This window comes from Periophthalmus magnuspinnatus, chromosome 22 (assembly GCF_009829125.3).
Source record: "Periophthalmus magnuspinnatus isolate fPerMag1 chromosome 22, fPerMag1.2.pri, whole genome shotgun sequence".
Classification (NCBI taxonomy): domain Eukaryota; kingdom Metazoa; phylum Chordata; class Actinopteri; order Gobiiformes; family Gobiidae; genus Periophthalmus; species Periophthalmus magnuspinnatus.
In genome coordinates, this window is record NC_047147.1 from 10,077,595 (window position 1) to 10,101,280 (window position 23,686).

General features: G+C 39.8%; 3 protein-coding genes across 3 annotated transcripts in view; 2 read left to right on the forward strand and 1 right to left on the reverse strand.

The window, feature by feature from the left end:
* wdr35 (WD repeat domain 35) overlaps positions 1-8,475 on the forward strand; it is an 8,787-nt gene extending 312 nt beyond the window's left edge. The window contains exons 1-28 of the mRNA XM_033988415.2: position 1; positions 112-229; positions 636-707; positions 790-882; positions 956-1,084; positions 1,154-1,287; positions 1,387-1,552; positions 1,627-1,772; positions 1,863-1,988; positions 2,121-2,306; positions 2,400-2,435; positions 2,543-2,603; positions 3,073-3,217; positions 3,837-3,906; positions 3,994-4,047; positions 4,132-4,241; positions 4,319-4,535; positions 4,613-4,693; positions 4,770-4,906; positions 5,359-5,562; positions 6,004-6,150; positions 6,216-6,348; positions 6,734-6,844; positions 6,980-7,144; positions 7,217-7,351; positions 7,431-7,587; positions 7,797-8,046; positions 8,137-8,475. The exon at position 1 is cut by the window's left edge and continues 312 nt beyond it. Coding sequence (XP_033844306.1) covers position 1; positions 112-229; positions 636-707; positions 790-882; positions 956-1,084; positions 1,154-1,287; positions 1,387-1,552; positions 1,627-1,772; positions 1,863-1,988; positions 2,121-2,306; positions 2,400-2,435; positions 2,543-2,603; positions 3,073-3,217; positions 3,837-3,906; positions 3,994-4,047; positions 4,132-4,241; positions 4,319-4,535; positions 4,613-4,693; positions 4,770-4,906; positions 5,359-5,562; positions 6,004-6,150; positions 6,216-6,348; positions 6,734-6,844; positions 6,980-7,144; positions 7,217-7,351; positions 7,431-7,587; positions 7,797-8,046; positions 8,137-8,284 — 3,532 coding nt within the window. The 3' untranslated portion in view covers positions 8,285-8,475. The remainder of the gene's footprint in view (positions 2-111; positions 230-635; positions 708-789; positions 883-955; positions 1,085-1,153; positions 1,288-1,386; positions 1,553-1,626; positions 1,773-1,862; positions 1,989-2,120; positions 2,307-2,399; positions 2,436-2,542; positions 2,604-3,072; positions 3,218-3,836; positions 3,907-3,993; positions 4,048-4,131; positions 4,242-4,318; positions 4,536-4,612; positions 4,694-4,769; positions 4,907-5,358; positions 5,563-6,003; positions 6,151-6,215; positions 6,349-6,733; positions 6,845-6,979; positions 7,145-7,216; positions 7,352-7,430; positions 7,588-7,796; positions 8,047-8,136) is intronic.
* Positions 8,476-9,067: 592 nt separating this feature from the next.
* Positions 9,068-11,012, forward strand: LOC117390907 (potassium voltage-gated channel subfamily S member 3-like). Its single transcript, XM_033988712.2, has 2 exons — positions 9,068-9,107; positions 9,635-11,012. The coding sequence occupies exon 2, from the start codon at positions 9,663-9,665 to the stop codon at positions 10,995-10,997; it is 1,335 nt and encodes a 444-aa protein (XP_033844603.2). The 5' UTR covers positions 9,068-9,107; positions 9,635-9,662; the 3' UTR covers positions 10,998-11,012.
* A 4,497-nt stretch (positions 11,013-15,509) lies between these two features.
* fosl2 (FOS like 2, AP-1 transcription factor subunit) lies at positions 15,510-22,647 on the reverse strand. Its single transcript, XM_033987858.2, has 4 exons — positions 21,697-22,647; positions 19,646-19,897; positions 18,908-19,015; positions 15,510-17,690 (listed from the first exon to the last, which is right to left on the reverse strand). The coding sequence occupies exons 1-4, from the start codon at positions 21,823-21,825 to the stop codon at positions 17,127-17,129; spliced, it is 1,053 nt and encodes a 350-aa protein (XP_033843749.1). The 5' UTR covers positions 21,826-22,647; the 3' UTR covers positions 15,510-17,126.
* Positions 22,648-23,686: the final 1,039 nt, after the last annotated feature.

The following is a 23,686-nucleotide window of genomic DNA, read 5'->3' on the forward strand; positions in this document are numbered from 1 at the left end:
GGTGAGTTAACGTTACTTACTTTTTACTTTCCAAAGGCATTTTGTTACGATATTTAAGATTAGCTAGCTAACCAAAATACAGCGTTAACACTTATACTTGTTGTCATGTAGATTGCCATACCAAACCACATTAATCTAAAATGTGTATCTTGGAACAAAGACCAAGGTTTCATTGCTTGTGGAGGAGATGATGGTCTTCTCAGAGTCGTCAAGTTAGACAGTCAAACAGGTAAGAAATAGGCTCCGAACATTGTTTGAGCTTCGATATCAAGTGTTTTGTATCAGTACAAATGCCTATATATATATATATATATATATATATATATATATATATATATATATATATATATATATATATATATATATATATATATATATATATATATATATATATATATATATATTATACCATTGGCTACTTCACACACTATCGCCTGTTATGCAACATCGATATGATTGAGATTTGAGGGTTATTTAAACAATGCCTCTCTAAATTTTTAATTAACCAGTTGGTTTTGTTCTGGTACCTTATTGTAAGAAATCAGCATTAGAGATTGATTACTCCTTCAATAATGATCAATCTCTAGAACTGATTTATATATAGTACTGGTTTATTTATTCTTACAATTCTACAGATGATGCCAGACTTAAAGGTCTTGCTGCACCCAGCAATCTGTCGATGAACCAAGGTTTAGATGGGCACAGTGGTGAGTTAGCGAAACTATTCCATGCCGAAGGTTCAGCCACTCTTTGGTAAAACATCTAACATATTTTAAATGGTACATTTAGGTGCTGTACAAGTGGTTACATGGAATGAACAATATGAGAAACTGACCACCAGTGACCAGAATGGCCTCATCATTGTGTGGATGCTATATAAAGGTGACTTGTGTATGTTTGCAAGATGCACCTTTTCTATTTCTATTTGTCTATATACTGGGTATCTCTGCCACAGGTGCTTGGTATGAAGAGATGATCAACAACAGAAACAAGTCAGTGGTAAGGAGTATGAGCTGGAACGCAGATGGTCAGAAGATTTGCATTGTGTATGAAGATGGAGCAGTGATAGTAGGATCTGTAGATGGTAACCAGTTTATAATGCAGTTAATATTATGTAATGTTATTATATATATTATATTATATTTTTATGTAGGTAACCGCATTTGGGGAAAGGAATTAAAGGGAAATCAACTTGCTCATGTAGCTTGGTCTCCTGACAGCAAGATTCTTTTGTTTGGCATGGCCAATGGAGAAGTCCAAATCTATGACAATCAAGGAAACTTCATTGTGAGTTCTATGATTTTATGTTTATTTAATCTAACTATATTATTATATCCATTTTCAGAAATGTGTGGATTATGGCAATATTGTATTTATGATTTTCAGATGAAAATGACTATCTCTTGTCTGACGAATACAACTGGGGCTGTAAGTATAGCAGGAATCCACTGGTATGCAGGAACAGGGGGTTACGTTGAACCTGACTGTCCCTGCTTGGCGATCTGTTTTGACAACGGAAAATGTCAGATTATGCGCTATGAGAATGATGAACGTAAGATCATTTTAACAGCTAAAATATATGAATCATGTGGTTGTATGCAGTAACTCTCTTTCCTCTCGCTGTAGATCCAGTGTTCATTGACACTATGATGAACGTGGTCAGTATCCAGTGGAACCATTGTGGCAGTGTCTTGGCTGTAGCTGGATGTCTCAGAACAGCAAATATGGATAAAGAATTGAATGTGGTTCAGTTTTACACACCATTTGGTGCAGTAAGCCTATCAGATCATTAGCCTTGTTTTGTGAATCATGAAAATATACAAAATACAGTACTACTGTACTCTTGAACTTTTTTCATACAGCATCTTCGGACACTGAAGGTCCCTGGGAAGCAGATGACAGGAGTTGCCTGGGAAGGAGGGGGGCTGCGTATTGCCTTGGCTGTGGACTCCTACATTTATTTTGCAAACATACGACCAGATTATAAAGTAAATCACTTTAAAATATTATATTATAGATGTCCAAGGCTAGTTTCTGACTTCCATCCATCCATTTTCTTCCGCTTATCCGGGGCCGGGTTCTAGTTTCTGACTTCTGATACTAATTCTGTGTTCTATTAGTGGGGCTATTGTAGCAGCACAGTGGTGTATGCCTACACAAAACCAGAAAGACAAGAGTACTGTGTAGTGTTCTGGGACACAAAAAACAACGAGAAATTTGTCAAATATGTCAAGAGCCTGATGTCCATTACCACATCTGGAGACTTCTGCATTCTAGCCAGTAAAGCCGATGACAGCCAACCTCAGGTACAAACAGCAAGTACAGAAAAAACTAATGAATGATACAATTACAAAGATAAGAAAACATTATTGGCTTGTTTTATTGTTTCTTTATTGCAGGAGGATGCTGAAGCTGAACCTGGGACTAATTCTAGGGTAATTACTAAATAGGCCAGTATAATTGTCAACATTGTGTAATAATTTGCTAATGACTTCTTGTTATAATAAATAAGTAGACACTTTTCATATTTGAATTTTTTCAGTTTGTCTTGATTCTTTACAACTCAATTGGAACACCACTGGATTCAAAATACATTGACATTGGTAAGATTACATTTCTGTATCCATCTGATGTTTATATGATTTAACCCTGTATCAAATACCTGTCTGCCCCCACATGTTTGCATAAATGGCCAGACCTAGTGCTATATTTCATGTCAATATGAGATTTCACACTGTCTGTATAGAGCGTTGTGTGTAATGTTGGTTGGTTGTTATGACTCTTCTTCCCACAGTAACCACATCATAATGCAAATAGAATGTAACCACTGGGCAGTTTTTTACAGTATGTCACAGATATGTAATATTCTGGCTTAAATAGTCCACTGTTTGAAGAAGAAGCCAGGCCAAGATGCTTCAAAGTCTTTAGATTTGAAGTAGGAGTGGCTTACAGTAAATAGGGGCTGTGTGCAAAATTAGCATGAGGTCAACCGTATGTCTCTTTAGGGGTCTGTCTGTTTTATATGGATGGATGGAAGGTTTCATGCATTTAATCTGTCTTTTTTATGGTTAGATCCACTTTATGTGACAATGACCAAAACCCATGTGATCGCCGCATCCAAAGAGGCTTTCTACTTGTGGCAGTACAGAGTGGCAAAGAAATTAACTGCACTGGAAATCAACCAAGTCACCAGGACAAAGAAGGAGGGGCGTGAGAGGTGGGTCTTTCAGTGCAGATTTAGTAAGACAAGCTATATTTTAATGCTTGTATTAAAAAGAAAAACATTAGCAGCCCATACAAGGAAACTGAATTAGCCTTGTGGATTTGGGAGTAGGCACTGACACGCAGATGTCACTGAGGTTCCAGACAGGCTGACCAAGAACTCATGTACTGCCAGGGCTGTCCTCGCACCTTCATCAGAATCCCCTATCACTTCATCTACCTTCTATAGGTTCCCTTCACTCACAACGGTCTAAATATTGAAGCCATAATATCTTACAGAGAGTAGAAGGGGCTTTTAAAACTATAGCTGAAGTGCACTAATGTTGAACTTTAACATTTTTGTTGTCACAGTTTGGGTCCATAAATTTGTCATATTAATACTGTAGCTCAGGAGGAGAACAATTCTGTGTATATGCATTGATAGTAAAGAAGTAATTTCCCTTTCATTCATGTGTGCAGACAGACCGTTTCATATGGATAGGCCCAGAAATTACAGCAATATTAACCATAAACCATACCGAAATATCTGCACATTTGCTTACACTATGGGCAGTTTAAAATGTTGACATCAAGTGAATTCAACCTATTTATATGCCATTTCTTTTTGCCCTCAGAGTTTATCACATTGACAACAAACCATCCACAACTTCTGATGGTGGTCCAGATTTTACAAAAGCATTTTCAGTGAGTATTTATAGGAATATTATTAACTTACACAGATTTAAAATGTATTGCCACGCACCATAAAATAACAAAATGCCTTTTTTCCAGTCAACGCAAGATCCCATTTGTGCTATTTCGGCCTCAGATAAGACACTGATAATTGTAAGCACAATTGTCTTTTTTATATATAAATCTACAAAAAACTATTAGTTAATTGAGTGTTATTGATTGTGTGTTTATTGATAGGGTCGCGAATCTGGAGTTATTCACCGATACAACCTGCCACAAGTTGGTCTTGTGCAGAAATACACTTTGAATAACAGAGCCTACTATCTCTCTATGAACTGCAATTCCAGGTTTGTTAGGAAGCATGAAATTCTTTTCAATAATTCTTCTGCAACTTTGTCAAATGGTAAAATGATCCTTCCTTTAGTCGCTTGGCTATTATCGACATTGCTGGTGTGTTGACTTTACTCGACCTCGATGCACGAAACATGAGGGAAGATGCACGTGACCCCGGTTCTGTCGGAGATCCTTCCAAATTTGAGCGAAAGGACGTGTGGGATATGAAGTGGGCCAAAGACAACCCCGATCTATTTGCCATGATGGAGAAGACCAGAATGTATGTCTTCAGAAATCTGGATCCAGAGGTAAGTGCTTTACTGGATATTTGAGTATAATATTGCTCCTGGTCTAAATAATTTAGTTACTGTTCTGTTATAACAAGGAACCTATCCAAACATCTGGGTACATCTGCAACTTTGAAGACCTTGAGATCAAGTCTGTGCTGCTTGATGAAATCATGAAGGTAAAGTCTAAAACTATTGTGTATTTTTTTTTTTTTGTCATACTGTGATAGATCACTCAAATGTATCTTTTCACAGGATCCAGAGAGGCCCAACAAAGATAACCTGATAAACTTTGAAATCAGATCTTTGAGAGACAGCCGTGCTCTTATTGAAAAAGTTGGCATTGAAGATGCTTCCCAGTTTATTGAGGACAATCCTCACCCAAGACTTTGGTAAACAATATTTTATTTTTTCCAAAATCTTTGTTTGATTATTGTGGTCAGTTTGACTTTGTTACTGAACCACTAAACTAAAAGTTGGAGGTCCCTGCTCCAACCAGTGCATATTGTTGTTGTGTTATGGGGCAAGATACATCACCCAGTGTATGTATATGAATGTGGTGTGGCAGCCTCAGTGTGACTGTGGCTGCAGCTCACCACCACTATTATTAGGTTTTGGGAGATGCATGAAATTGTAAAGAAACTTTGAATGCTTGGGAATAAGTATTATTATTATTGTTTGCCAAACTGGTGCACAAATGTGTTATTGAGAATCAGAATGTACACATGAATTTGTATAAATTCATCTGTTCATTTTAGTCAAGTATATTTTTACTTTTGCCATGACTTCCTCTTTACATCATTATACAGTACATTAAACACAAAATCATATGTTATGAACCCAGGCGTCTACTTGCTGAGGCAGCCCTTCAGAAACTGGATTTGAAGACGGCGGAGCAGGCCTTTGTTCGCTGTAAAGACTACCAGGGCATTGAGTTTGTGAAGCGCCTCAGGAACCTGAAGAGCGAGCCCATGAAGCAGGCGGAGGTGGCCGCATACTTCAGCCGCTTTGAGGAGGCTGAGCGCATGTACCTGGACATGGACCGCAGGTAAAAAAACACTAACTCAACCATCCAGACTTAAAGGGGTCAGTTTATGCTAAATCTAACTGTCAACTAGAGTTTTTAACCACATTATAATGGTGTTCGATCAATGTTAGCTGTATTTTGATAGAGTCATGCATATTTGAGTAATTCTGTATTGTTTTGCATTCAAGACTGGAGTTCTCAGAAAATTCCTGTTTTTATCTACCCTCTATCCCCGCCCTCAACCCTATACTTATTTGCAATTATTCGGCAAATTAAGATCCAAGTGGTAAATGTAAGACAGCAAAATGTCATGTCACTTTTCAAAAATAAAAAGATCAATATTGCAATTTACAATGAACAAAATATAAAATGACCTTATGTTATAGTTCAATATTACATATTTAAGATTTCATAATTAAACTGTTGCATTATTTACTGCATGTATGTTTGTATATTTTGTAGGGATCTTGCCATCAGCCTCAGGATCAAACTAGGAGATTGGTTCAGAGTTCTTCAACTGCTCAAAAGTGGCTCGGGAGACAGTGATGATGCTCTGCTCGTACAGGCTTACAATGCAATAGGAGATTATTTTGCTGACAGACAAAAATGGTATTATATTTAAGTTGTAGATTCTTGTAATTCCTGTATGATGTTCTAAGTGTCTGTGTTTTTAGGGTGAATGCAGTTCAGTACTACCTCCAGGGCCGTAACCAGGAGCGACTGGCAGAGTGCTACTACATGTTGGAGGATTATGATGGTCTTGAGCAGCTAAGCAACCAGCTACCAGATAATCACAAACTTTTGCCTGTAAGTTTATTTGGATGTGACATAGCAAATGCATTGGCTGTAAAATATTAAGTAACTTACAACAATCTCAGACAGTACAGCTCGTACCACCAAAAGAATATTGTGTAATGATAATCTCCATCTGACAAGTTTACATCAAGATTAGGGAACAACAAGACCATTGTAATAATATGTTAAAACAATATCTGCCAAACCTTGCATAACCCTTCACAGAACTATATATTTCCCTGTGTATATGTCCATGTCCACCATGTTTTAGTGGTGTAATGGTTTAGCAATTTTGCAATTCTTTTTGTTATTTGTTATATACAAACCAAACCAAAGTAGTTCTTGACTATACATTGCTTTAAATCCTTTGTAATCCTTGTATGTATTTGAATTGCAGGACATTGGACAGATGTTTGCTACAGTGGGAATGTGTGAGCAAGCTGTCAATGCATATCTGAAGTGCAACCAGCCCAAAGCTGCTGTGGACACCTGTGTGCATCTGAACCAGGTTTGAGATGACCGAACAATCCAAAAGCACTCGTGACAGTATAAACACATAAAATTCACCAAGCCTACTTTATGCTTCTTTGAAATAAATCCTTAAATAATATAATGAAGTCAACATTATTATTCTTTCTTATAGTGGAATAAAGCGGTGGACCTTGCTCGAAGTTACAACATGAAAGAAATCAAATCTCTTCTTTCCAAATACACGTCACATCTTCTGGAGAAGAATAAAACCCTAGAGGCAGTAGAGCTGTATCGAAAAGCCCACCATTTTCTTGAAGCAGCAAAGCTCATGTTTAAAGTATGTTACTGTTCTTGAATACAGCATTTTGAACAGCAGTTTGCCATTGTACTGATTATGTTCTGTTTACAGATTGCAGATGAAGAGGCCAAGAAAAGGGCTCATCCCCTGAGGGTGAAAAAACTCTATGTATTAGCAGCTCGTCTCGTTGAAGATTACCATGAACAAGTGAAGACGACACAGCATGGAAAGGGCAAGAAATCTGAGGTCAGCTTTGTTTTATTACTTTACCCTTTACTCATATTTTGATCTGATAAAATGTTGATAAATCCTTATTGCAAACTAGGCCACATTTGCCCTTGCTGGGCTTTTGGATGAAGATGCGTCCACTTTAGATAACTGTATTGTGGATAATGCCTGGCGGGGCGCAGAAGCATACCACTTTTTCCTGCTTGCACAAAGACAGCTTTATGATGGCTACACAGACAACGCAATGCGGACAGGTATCGAAATGGACAAATTGTTTATAGATTTTTAGAGAAACAGAGGTGCTACAACTAAGGCAAATTAGAGACCGGGCATACTTGTATTTTTGTGTCTTGTTTGCATACATGCCTGGTAAATGGTTTGAATAAACAAACTATTTACTTCATTGTGCTTTCATCATGTTGGTCTGTATACAACACATGTAACATGTCTTTCCATATTAAAGCGCTGCACCTCCGTGAATATGAGGACATCATCCCCTCTGTAGAGATCTACTCCCTCCTGGCAATCTGTGCCTCTGCAAACCGGGCGTTTGGCACCTGCTCCCAGGCCTTCATCAAACTGGAGTCTCTGGAGAGCCTAAGTGCTGAGCAGAGACAGGCCTATGAGGACCTGGCTCTGGAGATCTTCACCAAACACACCCCCAAAGATAACCGGCCCCTCGACACGGTGTACATGGACAACCTTTTAGAGGGGTAAATCCTTTTTTTGGCTCACGTCACATTCAGTTATTCAATATCGTGAAAAGAAATATGACTGAATCCTTCTTTCATTCTCCTTTTCAGAAGCGAGAGCCGGTTACCCACCTGTATTGTGACAGGTCTCCCCATCCAGCATTCCCAGTGGATCTGCAGTGTTTGTAAACACTGTGCTTTAGATCAAGAGATTAGTAAATACACCTGCTGCCCACTGTGTCACACCCTAAATGCATAGACTTTCATTGTAATCAAATTATTTATCACAAATTACACAGCTTAGAACATTTGAATAAAATAACTAGCCATACAATTACTAAAAAAAAGTTATCAGCTGTTGCAAAGTTATTTTTGTGTCTTTATTTTCCTACTGTGTTTTATATTGTTTATCATTGTATTGTAATGAATAAACGTCTTATTGTACCACTGAAAGCTACTTCTCTACTGCCATCTACTGTTTACAAATTGCATTGCAAGTCTCTGCAACCGCCTTGACCTTTGAGTGATTTATGACTTTAATTGGCTAATCCCCTTTTATCAAATATATGGGATTGATGGATTTAAGTTTTTTTTATTTTATTTATTTTTATTACATTGTGTAGGTTATTTATTACTAACTTTATTTTATTTTATTTAAAAACGATGATAAATGTATTTAATGTTCTGTAAAAACAGCATGTTAAAGCAGCATCCAAGGCTGGCGTCGCTTCCACCAATGGTTAACCTTTACCTAGAAAAAGCATTAAATATTCACAGTAATTAATGTGGCACGACTGACCTGCTAACGCTGTAAACTGAGCGCACTAACGCACGCACACTGGCCCCTTGTTTTTGGAAAAGTGTGGCACATTTCGCATAGGGTTTCGGCTGTCTGGAGCGGAGCGTTTTTTTTACTTCTTGGTCCAAAGGCTCCAGAGTCGGACAGAGCACTTGCAGAGTGGACAGAGCACTTGCAGAGTGGACACTGGACCTGAACAATGAGAAAGTCGAGGCATCTTTCCACGGCAGCTTTTACACACGTTTGGATGTTTTTATTTGGACAAAGTTGACCACAATTTAAGGTAAACTATATAATAAATAAACGTGCTCTGTTACGAAAAATTATAGTATATTGTTACTTTTAACAGCGAATTTAGAAGAACTGTGTCCTCTTACTTTGCATGAGCACAGTTTGAAACGCTATAGCTTATTTACCTTGAGTAATTCTATACCGACCGGTTAGACAAGCAGTGATGATCCTGCGTTTTCAATGTCTTAGTTTGACTTCATTGTCTCTTAACATGTTTAAATGTGGCTCCTAATTTAAATGAATTGAATGATCTGTGCACGCCTGAAGTCAATAAAGTAGGATAAACAATTCACTATACAGTGGGATCTGTTGAGGTAAAGGTTTGAGATTTCATCCTTTTGCTCCATTTCTTGTCTACTAAAATAAAACATGCAGAGTCAGAGATACCATTGCATACATCTCATTCTGTTTCAAAGTCACACAGAAACCTCCATGTAAGGTGATCCTGTGGTGAGAAGTCGTACATACTGTAAACACCATGTTCAGGGTGTACTAATCAGTGTCTGCTATTGTGTCCAGGAAACCTCCTCTCACTGATGCCTCCACTATGCTGTATGGACAGATGTATGGACATATGGCTCACAGCAGGGATGACTGTTATCTCAACGTCAATGTTGGAGGGTTCAAACAGAGGATGGACCCCCACATGTTGAAAAAGTTTCCCCAGACGCGCCTGGGACGTCTCCTGTGCTGCAGCTCACAGGAGGCCATCCTGGAGCTGTGTGATGACTTCAGCCCCTCAGACATGGAGTACTACTTTGACAGAAACCCTCTCTTTTTCTGTTATGTGTTAAACTTTTATGTGACAGGGAAAATGCACCTGGTGGACGGTCTGTGTGTGGTGTCCTTTGTTCAGGAGATCGAGTACTGGGGCATAAAGGAACGTCACCTGGACTGCTGTTGCAGTGATAAGTTCCTGGAGCTGCTGGAGGCGGTGGGAGACAAAGGTTGGGACAGTGAGGAGCAGAGTGTGGGGGGCTCAGACTCCTCTAGTGTGCAGCTGTCTGTCTCAGAGGATAATATGGACTTGTACGAGGGCTCCTGGTGTGGGGACACGCGTAGAAACATCTGGATTCATCTGGAGGACCCTGGACACAGCACTTTAGCCAAATCAGTGGCTGTGGTCTCTTTGAGTGCTGTGCTCCTGTCCATAATAGCCATGTGTGTGCACAGCATGCCTGACTTCCATGAGCTGGATGAAAATGAACGAGAGATTGAAAACCCAGTGCTGACTGTCATTGAGAACGTCTGCGTTCTGTTCTTCTCTGCTGAGTTTGTTCTTCGTTTGGTCGTTGCTCCTTCGGCCAAAATGTTTCTGTGCAGCCCTCTTAATATGATTGACTTGTTGTCAGTCTTGCCCTTCTATGTCACCATAGTGTTTGACATGATGGATGAAGGGGAGAGCACAGAGCTGGAGAACCTTGGCAAAGTAGTTCAGATCCTGAGGTTGATGCGTGTCTTTCGTATTCTGAAACTGGCACGACACTCAGCGGGCCTTCGCTCTCTTGGCGCCACACTTAGACACAGCTCCCGGGAGGTGGGTCTGCTGGTGCTCTTCCTGTCTGTAGGCATCTCCATGTTCTCTGCTCTGGTGTACTTTGTGGAGAAAGAGACGGAGGAGTCCACTCTGCAGACCATGCCTGTGGGCTGGTGGTGGGCCACCATCAGCATGACCACTGTGGGCTATGGAGACACCTTCCCTGTCACTTTTCCAGGGAAAATCATAGGAACTCTTTGCATCATCTGTGGACTTCTGATTGTGGCCCTTCCTATTACTAACATCTTTCAGAAGTTTTCTAAGTTTTATGAAAAGCAAAAACAACTTGACCTTATCCGACAACGTACTGTGAAAACAAATTATTTTAGACCTTTACAAGAATAACTCAAGAAGGGTAATGCATGGCAGAGTCTATTCATTTAGGCCAATAATTGCATGGGCAATAAATTTACCCAAACACAATTATCTGTAACCTCTTCCCCACATAAAAGGTCTTCCCCAGTGTGCTCCTACTGCCTGCATCACTGCAGTGGGCTCTGATATCGACAAGCATGTCCCTCTGTAACATCTTCATTGTATTTTGTGGCTCATAATTATTCTGTTCAATAGGAAAACACCCTGCTGGTAGTGAGATTATCAATGTAAAGAGTACTTAATCAATGTGCCACTTAAAGTCAATAAAGGATTCAATGAAGGTGCTGAATACACTGTTCTGTCGCAGCACCTTCTGGACTTAGTTTTAAACCACACAGTCATCATATTGACTTGACCATGAGCATAACTAAGGTTAACTTTCTTTTTTTTATTTTGTTACATCGTTTCTTATATTCCATCTGTGTGCATTGCTGTGCTTGAATGTCTTTGTAAATATTTTATGCAGTTACTCTCATCAACTTTATCTGTGTGTTGCATTGTTATCTCACATAGAGATAAGACTGCACCAGTCAATAGTACCAGGCTGCTATCAGGACTGCCCTCCACAGCATTAGCACATAATAGCACATAATGCCCTCCCCAGAGAGAATACACTATAAATTATGGTTTTATAGCCAGCTATTTTTCAATGATCTAAAAATTAATAAGTAGCTTTAAGGCACCAACATAAGTCAGCAGAACTCTGTACAACTGCAGTAGTACTTTTGTCCTCTGATGTCCTTGCTCAAAGACATACCATGATTCAGTTCATCACTACGGCTCTAGAACGGAAAGTCACCATCAGCAAAATGGCCCCACGAGTGAAGGGCAGCCAGGTTTCTGTTCACACACTACACACTTTGCGTCACGTAGCTAGTGCATAGTCAATGAGCTTTATAATATCTTAATATCTTAGAATAACTATTGAGAACTGCAGTTTTTTTAGGTAATACTCTAACCCAACACTATTTGGGCTCTGTTAAGTCTTTAACAGACTAAACATGAAATAAAGTACATGTCTTTGGACTTCTTAACTATAAACAAAATTATAAACTATAAATATATCTTGAAATACAAATACTACAAGCATCTTCATCATAACACTTCTCTCTTACATTAATTGACTTACACAGGGCTTAGACAGTATGTAAAAATATCTGAAAAATACATGTAGAGGTAAAATACATTTTTATAGTCAATCAAACAACCCATTTCCTAACTTTCACTTTTGTATGATATCATTCTGTCTGATAAGTGTAGACTAGAGATATGTGGCTTCATTTGTAAGACCCTTAAGAAAAGGCAGGTTTCCTCTTACCTTGTGTAAAGTCTTACCTACAGATGTAACTCTATATGCTTACATCACTGGTATCACATTGATCTAAGAATATTTCTTGCACTCTAACAATGAACTTAGTTTTTACTCTGCAGAGGAGACGAGTGCAGTGTGCAGCTGGAGATCCACTTCTATATGCGTACATCTCTTTAATGCTTAGGCCAGTCCATTCCAGTTGCTATTAGATTTTGTTGTTTCGAGAGATAAGAAATCAATCAACTCTATAATTACCCTGTGTGGTCCTCTCTGCTTATTCAGCCAAATTGTGATTCATGCATGCACCAAAATGTATGTCAATAATAAGAACCAAGCCAAAGATTAGAACGATGAGGCATAACATTCTGGCCATTTTATTGTGCATTAAAGTGGTTATCTGCTTGTTGCACCTGTTGCCTTAGGATATATTAGGTATCAAGTGGGCATTGCAAAACGGTTTGTTAGAAGCAAGAGGCAGAAACTAAAAAAATGAAAGTATTTTTGAATTAAATAATGACATAAAAGAAAACACCGAAATAAGGCATTACTTGCATACTGTTTACATTGTCCATTCACATTGAACTGAGCATTTCCACAACTGCAGTTCTTGGTCAAAAGTCTATCTTCCCAAATCAAATGAGGTCAGTAACACAGAAGGTCTATGTTAATCAAGGTCATTACAAGTTTTCAAATGTCAAAAATGTGACACACCCGGGTTGGGATGGTTGATATACTTAAAATTGTGAAAAGAGCATATCATTGTCCATTCTCGACTCACTTTGGGTCAGTCATAATCTGAGGGACTTCTGTTAGTTCATGTTTTGTCTTATGTTCATTTTCAAGCCTGGTTTTCTGTATTTTAGCTAAACAAATGGTAATATATGGCCCTCTTTACTGCAAGGATCAGGTTAATCAAAAATAGGAACATTTGGGACATTTCTTGTGTAAAACTGGGGAAAAAATCATTGGTTTTGGATACATCTACTGGGACAGGGGACACAAGGATCAAAACTGGGACTGTCCCAGGTAAAAAGGGACGTGTGATCACCCTATATTGTGAGTACCAAGAGGTTGCCATAATGTTTTTCTTGACATGCGTTAAACTAAAACAGAACGTACTATCCTTGTTTTGCTGTTTCACAAAGTATGTAACTACTGCAGGTCACCTACCAAAGACATGGATCACATTTGTCCTCATGTCTCTGTAGCATTGCCTCACTCAGCTGCAGTTTAACAAAGGTTTCATTTCATATTGTACCTAATGTCATTTCAACCATTGATATCTTACAAATGGGATCACTCTACATTTTTCCACAAGATAAAATGAATTTGCATTGTCAGGACAAAGCTGCATCCGTAAACACTCAGAAGAGCAGGGATCAGGTTTTCTCATTGATTTTTCTTTCTGCAATGGAAAAAGATGGAACTGAATTCTACGCTGTCATACCGATATTTTTTGTTGAAAGGGAGAAGATCTGGCGGATGAGAAAATGGTGGTCTGATGGTTTTCTTTCACACCTACATTAATAATTTCAACTTCACATTTATAGCTTATTCTAGTTTAATTGTATTCTTTCATTAGGCCTATTGTTAAATTCCTTTGCCTGTGCTGCCATCTCGTGGTAGGTTTACAATATTACAATATAGATTAGGATAGAGTGAATTTGAATAATCTGGGACACTTTTTGAAATTTTGACTTTTTGAATTTTGATGCCAATTTATTAGAACTTTCTTGTCCCCTGTAGGTCCATAGACGTATTATAATCTACCCTTAATATGTTTTCTAACTCAATCAAAAACAATTACAGCATTTAACCTTCAAATTATTAAAGAAAAACTGACACTGACAAAGAGATAGAAATAGTAGGTCTACATTTATCTTCATTAAACTTCATATAAACTTTAAAATTAAAATTAACAGGTTGAATTTATTAGAACACACACAAAAAAAGTAATAATGACATTTGACTTTCGTACCGTCAGTTTGTACTGTCAAATCCTTAAAAGTTTATTTCATATGTAAACTTTCCATGAAAATATACTTTCCCTGCACTGGGCTCACCTACCCCCTGTCCCCGCCCACTGCTCTGTATTTAGTTACGAGCTCCAGGTCATGTAAGGTTCATGTCATAGCCATTTTTCAACAATTAAAAACATCTAATTTAAACTCTGCTGCTTGTAGTGGTGAAATGCCTCTATTAAGATGTTCTCTCAGCTCTGCAGTTATGAACAAGGCGTCAATGGGCCTGTCTTTTTTTTATTTTTTATTATAAAACAATATCAAAGATTGCAAATAATGATCTACCAATGTTACTAATGTATTCTTTAAAGGCCACGGACACTGTCACTGACCAAGCCTCATCTTGTGGCATTCAGAGACAGTGAGTTGAGTGGATGCATTATGGGACATTTGTGCCACTGTAATAATAGCAGTCCACACTAGGGGGCAGTGATACAGCGTGTGTATATAGGCTATGTTCGCATGTAGTTATTGACACATATATTATTAAAAATAGAAGGATATATGTTTGGGGGGGAAAAGTGGATTTTATTGTAATGAATAATAATAAAAAAAAAAACTGCCTCCCGCTTCAAACTGAAGCTGAACCCTTTGGAGTACAAACACATGTGTGGGCTCTTTGAGGAGCTGAGGTTATGTAGTTTTGCTCTCTGCTGTCCGATCTGCTCTAATTATACGTGGTAACAAGCTCAGCATACAGGAAAATCACATTTTAAATCCTGCCTAAACTTGTTGGGGTAAATATGATGAGCCATAAAGCTGGATGGTCTGGTATACAGTAGAGTGAGCATTTGCTGGGATTTGATAATTCCCTTTTCACAGCTGAAGCCCAAATCACTAAAAATTAGATTTAGAGAGAGTCCAGGCAGAATGCCTATAAAAGGCCTGTTAAACAATTGTGTATTTTAGGCTTATATTTTTATAAGTGGGTTTGGACAAACTGCTCCTGATTCTTTCTAGAATGGTCAAATGGATTTGACTGAAAATAAGTGGGCTACAGCTGGGCGTGTTTTCATTTTTAGATTCTGAGGGCCCACACACATGTTAAATAATACCATAACTTTCGGGATACCTGAACTGTTATGATTTTGAAATGTTTGAATTAATTGAGAAATAGAATAGAGTCCAAGGAAACACATAAACACCTAATTCCAAGATGAAAATGATTTATTATTATTATTATTCATTTAAATTAACAAACACTGCTATACATATTGCTGTTTTTATCCATTTTCAATCATTTTAAACAGTTAAAGCATTTGGAAATCAGTTAAGAGTTGAAAACAAGTGACAGACAGTAGATGACAAGTACATCAGAAGATCTACAGTAAATGGCTTTCCTATGTGTCTCTATTGGAGGCTTCTTGTACATTCACGCACACACACAACCACACACGTCACTGTTTTTGGTTTTCATCCATCAGAAATCACCCCTCAATATGGCCGACGTCTTCCCAAACAGCAGCAGTTGTTGATTTGTCACTTTTCCTGCTTCCAGCGCAACAAAAGACAAGCAAAGATGATGGCCCCACTATCACAGGAATGTACGAAGTAAGCAATATAAAATAGTCACAAATATTGTCCTCCTCAGTGCACTGCATTGAAAACCCCATTTCCCTTTAAACATTAGTAGAAAGTATTTAAGAAGTGCTTCGCAGAACTTCAAAACTTCAATCTCAGGCCTGCTGCAGAAAGTGTCCACCTCATCTAGGTAAATGTGAGGGAAAAATACTTATTTGGCCCATATGGCTTATCTAAAAGTGTCCACTAAGTACCTCAATGTTGGCAAATCTTCACACGCCCCAAAATCGGTATAATTCTTGACTCAAAATGACAGATTTACAAACACAGCATAAACAGGGTTGACATCATTGGCAGCTGGCGACAGTCTAGCCCACAGTGGCTTTTTCATATGTGGAACAAAAAGTTTTAAAATGTTTAAAATCCCTCTTTTGTAGACAAGATGATGGACAACAGGATTACATGTGTCATACAAAGCATTGAAAACCTGATCTGCAGTTGGGAACAGTAAAACAAACAAAATCTTTCAAAGTTTTGTCCAAAATGTTGATGATTTTGACAACGTACCGCAAAACTGGCTGGCCCGACGATCCTTTAGCATCAAAATCCCTGACATCAATGTAAAAAGACACATCAACATGTACAGAATCACCGAAGAGAAGTCACATCAATACTAATGTAAAGTCAAGCCACTGCGACAAAAAGGGGCGTCTGTGATTTAAAGTTGGCTTGTTTCCTTAGCAACGCATCGCCACGCGGACGGCCATTTTTATAGATAAAGGAGAGGACAATTTCTGAACAAAAAAACACGCCATAAAATATATCACAAGCCATAAATACAATTAAAGATGTCAAGAAATGTTTAATTCCTGATTTGAAAAGAAAAGTCTATATCTTCTGTCTGACCTCGTTGTTGATTCGTCTTGGCGGAGTGCAAGTGTCGACCACATGGCTTTTTTTTCTCATAAATTGTCAAAAATATAAATTCGTAGTCAGTCCATATTGTTGGCATAGTGTATGTTTATGCCCAGTAAACAATTTGACACTCTTGTTTGAAATGGCAAAAAAGAGATTGACACTGTATGGGACTGTTACACGCACATTGTAAAAAGTTGAAAGAATCGCGCATCTTAGCCCTTGGTGGTTGTAACACAGCTCGGTCAGCTTGGTCCGGATGCTTTTATTATTATTATGTGCTCTTGTTGTTAAAAGACACTGGATATAAAGGGTTGGATCACAGTGTTTTTAGAGTGCCAAGAGAGTGGGAGAGTTGAGCGAGTCTGAGGACTGATCCCCGCTGCTAGAGCTCCGACGGTGTGCCTTTGAGCAAGACTCAGAGGATGGTGAGGGGCTCTCCGGCTCCATCATGCTGGGGTAGGTGAAGATGAGGCTTGGCGCGTTGTTTGGGGTTTGGGCCGGGGTAGAAGCAGCCACCACGGGGGTATTCAGGCTGTCTCCATCCGAGCAGTATAGACCAGCGCCCACCCCGAGACAGATCGGCTTGATGACGGAGCGCTGCGGATGTTTGTCCTCGCTGTCTTCTGGTTCTTGTTTGACGACCACCTGGTTCATGGAGGCTCTGGGGGGCATGGAGGGGCGCATGGTGAGGGGTAGGGGGGTACACTGCTGGGGCTGTTGGGGCTGGTGGTGTGAGGGGTGGTGCCCGTTGGTCTGGTGGCGGTCGTCGATGGGTAGTTTGCACACGGGGTTATGGGCGACCAGCATAAACTCCAGCTTGTCCTTCTCTTTCTGCAGTGTCTCAATCTCTTTCTGGAGGTCGGCTTTCTCCTCCTCTAGTTTTTCAGTCTCCTGATAAACATAAGAAAATTTTTTACAGTTGATCTATGTAATAAAATTAATATTGTACATACACTACAATGTATTTTAATTCACTTTTTAAATCTCTATTCAATTTTTATCTGTGACATATGACAGATGATTTATAGCATACGGCACAAGACAGGACCAACTATTTGTATTTACCACAAAAATAAAGTAGATCCACTTGAACCACAATGATATATATTTATAAATAAATATATAAGTTTTTTGGAAGCACCTACTTATTGCTATTATCATTAATGTTGTGTGGTTCATTTTATTATTTATTTATTTTAATTAATTTTTAAACAAAAAGCTGAAAATATTTTGTAAGGTATGGACTTACAATGTTTTACACAGCCCACTGTCAGCACCACAATCTTGCCACATGAGGGCAGTATTTACTTACAATAGTAAAATTCACATAACTACATAAAATCTGACACCAAGATCTACTTTGGCTCAAATACAGCAGCGAGTCAGTAAAGTTGTTCATTTGAGTTGAGCACCTATTTTTGTTTCAGTTGCTTTTGTTGTCAGCAGACTGTGTAGACATGCTGAGCAGATAAGGGCAAACGAACTGTTGTCTGAGAACTTTGACTCGTGAGCAAAGGTATGAGGAAGTTGTTTTGAAGGAGCCAGAGGGAGAATACAGACTTGCTGACACCAATAACAGGCCATATAAGGACAATTCCTATTTCCTTTAAGGGAATTTTATTGAAGCAAATGCTGCTGTTTGATTAGATAACATATTAGATAACATATTTTCACATATAAGCAATCTACTCTGTTTTTAAACCATCACAGTATCCCATAGACCGCTGTCTACAGAAAATTCCACTCCTGGGTTTCTTTCTGTTCTTGTAATTCTGACAACCTCACTGTAATGTGGCTAATTAGTCCATTTAGATGGCGTTAGTGTCTGCTAGGGAGGGCCAGCGAGACAGCCCTACCTCTGTCTGCTGCAGCTCCAGACAAAAAGCTTTTCACTGCCTGTCATCACGGCTCTCAGACCCACACTGCCACAACCAGTACTGCAGGTTGTAAGCTTTAAGGCGTGGAGTCCAATCAGTCATCAAGAAATCCAGACAACCTCACTGCTCTTTTGCTCATTTTTTTCAGCACAGATTAATTTGCTAAAACTCGGTAATGCTACTATAGTTTACGTGATAGATGTTTGTGTCTCTAAGTCACTGTATACTTACCCCTTGGAGCATTTCTGTGAGTTCTCGTCGGCGGTTGCGGCATTTGGCGGCAGCAAGCTTGTTCCTCTCACGTCTCACTCGCCTTTTCTCCTCTTCTTCAGGAGAGAGCTGAGGGTGACAAAGGCAGGAATGTAGTGTTAAATAAACAGAAAGGAAAACAAGCGTAATCTGGAATAAAGGGCATAAACAACAGGTGTAGTTTAATTCTTACTATGGTAGAAACATCACTTGCTGGACAGTTTGGGACTGGTTTGGGACTGGTTTGGGACTGGTTTAGGACTGGTTTAGGACTGGTTTGGGACTGCCGTTTACTCACAATGCAACATGTCATATGATCTGTAATAAACGTCACTACTGTATCCAGTGTGTAGATTTGTCAGTTTATTTATGTCTGCTTTGATCTGTTCCAGTGTATACTCTTTTAACTCTCCAAAAAGTCCCTTAAATCACTCACTACGTGTTTCTGTATTGAGTCTTGCATTTAAAGAGCTAAAAAAAAAAAAAAAAAAAAGCAGATTTGGTCTCTTCTATACTTGGAGACAGTTAATGCGTATATTTCATTATATTCCTGAAATAGGTCAAAAAAAAATGTTTAAAGTATTTTTAAGGGAGTATATTTTATTAATGTTTTCCACTTTGATCAAATAGTTTTTTGGCCATTAAAAGAGCAGCCGATCAGTCCTAGTAAAACAGCATTAAACAAAGACATCTGTGTCAAAGTTGTGGTTGAAAATTCACCTGCTCATCTCTCTTGCGTCTCCGTGCATCACCAATAGATCGTATGACCCCGGGCCGTGCCAGAGTGTTGTGCCCCAGCAGTCCCGGGCCGTTGGTCAGGTGGTGGCTGTAGGGGTGCGAGCGTGAGTATGGGTTGGACATGGAGGTGATCACTGTGGGCTGAACCATCCACTGCAGGTCCTGGCTGGTGGTAATTGCATTGATGGTGGGGATAAAGGCACTGTTCGAGCCGGGCATGTCGACTCTATACTTCTGCAAAGGAGACATGGAAAAGTCAGGATGTGCAATACAAGAGAATAACAGGCAGATAATGATGCATATTCTGGATTGGAGAGCTTGTAGTAATGATTCAGTGCTGGATGTAACCCCTGGAGTGGAGCGGTGACACACGCTGTGATTCATGTGGGAAAGCCCAAGGTGTCCTGAGAATCTTGTTTTTACTACAAAACAAAACTATGTCAATTGTATACTACTTTATTACTGCTGCAGTCAATGAAATTACATTTTGGTATCTTTTGTAGATGTATTCTACAATTCCAAACTATTTGGTACAAATGTTTTGCTCATTTCTAAGTCCCTAATAAAGAGCATTTATAAATAGAACTGACTTTTGTATCTTTTGGAGTCATGTCTATTGAGCCCACCATCCGTCTGTCCATGTGCGTAATTTGCGCACGTCCTTATCCCCCATATTCCCGACTTTCCGACGGACATCCCGGCAGTCCTTTTGGAACTTTTGTTTATCTGGTGAGTCATTATGTATGGGATTTGTTAAGCACATGCGAAACGCGCTCAGTTCCAGTAAAGGGGGAAGCAGCCAGCTGGAACAGGGAAGGCAGTTCACCAGAATTATGCGGGAGGAATTTTACCCAACCTCACTTTTGTAATAAGTGTACTCTGCTTCCAAATAAGCAATAACCGTGTTGCTCGTGCGTTTTGAAAAGTAACCCACTGTACTTACTCTGCATTAGCGTTCACTTATCATAAATATCAATAAAGCAGTGCCTGTACATAAACACTACTGCGCTAATGAATGCCAACGTGCGTCTAAAGGGGTCCAACGGAAAGCTTGTTGTGATACGTGAGTGTAAAACCTAACGAAGAGGTCATGTTCCAACCCGCTGTAATGGGAAACAGGCTGCCAGGGTGTGATTACAGAGAACGAGGGCAATAATAGATACGGGCCAAAAGTCGTTTACCGTCATGTTGCGTGACTGTGATGATGTCTTTCCGCAGAACACTTTACACAAGGACGACTTTATTGTGAATACAACGTGGCACTATCTTGATTTTCATGACAAGTTTACTCACATTCCTAATCATTATGCGCGTCTTGTGAAACGTGTGGAGCCCGGACTAAAAAGCCTGTGTCAACAGTAATTGCATGTAATTGTCACATCTGAACATTTTAGGACAGTAAGTCCGAAATGCGCACACGCGTAAGATAACTGAAATGTCACAATCAGTTCCCAAACACCCACTGAACCTCCAACAGCTGATGGAGACATGTTTGTACCATTGTGCTTCCACTAAATGCATAATTCGCCATTTCCTACATGATCAAAATGAAATTTACCTCCAAGAATAAATCAGTTCAGGACAATTACACTGATTTCTTAAAAAAATAAAAAAATAAAAATAAAAATCATGCCTTCACGCATGCGAAAAAAAAAACCAAGACGAGAGTTGAGCTTCACAGTTATAATTTTAAATATAGACTATTGAGTGGCATTATGCGTGGAGAATTTTCTAACATGGACCAGAACATTCCTACTTGTGTGCGTCAAAGGTGCGCGTAATAATACTTGGAGCCAGTGCATAAAACACTCTAACAGCGACAAACTGCCAGTGACTCATTTAATATCAGCAGGGGATATCTGCTAATTAACTGAACACTGGATCTTGAGGCATTAGTGACTGAACTGTCGGTGGGTTCAACCATATTCTTCCCATGTCAGTGCATTGTGTTTAAGTCTAACAAACGTATACTATAGGCTAATGAACTGTGTGTATAGCGCCGTTTCCACAGAGACTATTGGGCAATGGCTCACCTGGTAGTTGGAGGTAGAGATCGGACTGCCGATCGTACTGCTGCCGCTCGTGAAGGACTCAGGCTGGGCCGGAGAAGTGCTGCTGCCGCGGGACGACGTGTCGTAATTCCCGGGGTAGTCCTGGTACATGATCCAGGAAAGAGCAAGATTTCAGTTTGAGCGCTGAAACCTTTTCCTAAATCCTCACAGTTAAAGGCACCAGAAACAAAAGAAAATCCCTCTGACTTCAGTTAATTGTGTTTTGGATATCCAAAGAAGTTACGAGTTGAAATAAAGTGCCAAGCTTCGCCTTTAAACGCACCAAACTGCTAAAGATATTGCCAGTGCAAGTGCGTATTTGTCTGCTTGTAAAGTGTGCTTTACTATCCTCCTCTACCCTAAAGGTCCTCTCAGGTGCGCCCTTCAGCCTTAGGTCTACAGCACACCTTTCTGCTGCAGATCCAGTGGAGACAATTGCCGTGAGTCACGCAGGTAAACGCGCGCTTTAAGACCTACTGTCCTCTTGTGTGCTCACTATTTTCCGTTTAACTGCCTGCCTGATCGGAGCGCTCGGAACACTACGAACTTTTTCTTTTCCTTTTCACCACACTTCCTAGAGATGACTCACTTCAATGGCACTATGAACAAAATGCATCGGCTTTTCAACACCAACGACACGACTGACGTCACGCCTGGGCGTTGCGACGCGCGGCCAGGGAGGGGTTCAGAGCGGCTCAGGCTCAGAAAAAGCTATGCTCCGTTATGAGCAGCATTGTACGAGCGGACATTAGAGACTTATCAGGAGAACGGGGAGACGCGAAAGTGGCTGCAAGACCATTTGAGAGAAGTGTTTGAGCCACGGACGTCAGCGCTCACTGTGAACTTCAGTATTTTTCTCACTTGCTTTGGTCCATTGACGCATGTTTCCAAAAATGGGCAGTTGCGTCAGAGAGCGCGTGTGGGTTTCTTGGTAAAGGAAGCAGCAGGCACTGGAGGGATTCCCTCCTCTCGCGCTTTGCTCTGCTGGACCCTTAGCTCCAAAACCCTCGGTCCCTTTTCATCTGCCTTGGGCTGAGGTTTTGGTGATGAGAGAAGAGCCAGACCTGGTCCTCTCGGAGAGAGATCTGGTCTGTGTTACAGCTGCTGGAAGTTTGTGCGAGAGCGCGCAACTGGTGTCTTATGTGCAGCTGAGAGGTCTCCAGATATGATAAGCAATATTTCCAAAATAGATAGTTAGTAAACACCTATGTTACCCACTTGGAACTTTCCTTTTCTGTTGGTTTGATCTTAGTTAGTCACTCTTATAGTGGTGGTTTTACTAACTGTAATCCAACCTGTCACAATAAAATCTTTTTCTGGACTTTTAACGTGTAGGAGCTGCAGGAAGTTCATTTCAGTGCGATTTGGGAAGAAGAACGGTGCGCTCATTTTGAGCTTATGGAAAATTAATAAAGCCACCTGCAGAAATCCCGCACAGTATTTGTCTTTATAAATACATTATAGTCACTGAATATTTTGATACAAACACAAGTTATTGAGCAATCTTAATAGCTCACACGCTGTTATTATCAGGCTATTATTGAGCAGCAACATGCGTAAATATGTCTTTAACCCGGCGTTTACGCCTGCCCTGTTAAAAGATCAACATGTGGCCCGCTTCATTAACACTTAGTCCCGGTTTAAAAGGGAATCTTAATAAAATGTGGGCTAATTGTGTTTCGGACACACCACATAAACGGGGGCAGCGCGCCCAGAATATGACACGATCTGAACCAGCGCATTAAAACTAATCCAATCCGCTATGGTTTCTATTTTAATCTGGAGGCTATCACCATAGACTGTTTAAGAACTGTGAGGCCCGTGTATGTTTGCCAAAGTCAGTGAAAGAAGCTCGCAGCGCAGTCAGGAGGAAAGCTGTGTGAAAACTGAACTGGAGGGACTTTCTGGGGTGATCCGGCTTCAGTGCGGGACCAGTCTGTCTGAGGGACTCGGTTTTTGTTTGTTCATTGCA

What these genes read in the sequence shown, in the direction of transcription:
- fosl2 (XM_033987858.2), bottom strand. Translation starts at nt 21,825, where the DNA reads ATGTACCAGGACTACCCCGGGAATTACGACACGTCGTCCCGCGGCAGC. An exon ending in TCTCTACCTCCAACTACCAG is followed by an intron (nt 19,898 to 21,696) that starts GTGAGCCATTGC and finishes TCTCCTTTGCAG; the next exon opens with AAGTATAGAGTCGACATGCC. An exon ending in TCACAGAAATGCTCCAAGGG is followed by an intron (nt 17,691 to 18,907) that starts GTAAGTATACAG and finishes TATGTTTATCAG; the next exon opens with GAGACTGAAAAACTAGAGGA.
- LOC117390907 (XM_033988712.2), top strand. Translation starts at nt 9,663, where the DNA reads ATGCTGTATGGACAGATGTATGGACATATGGCTCACAGCAGGGATGAC.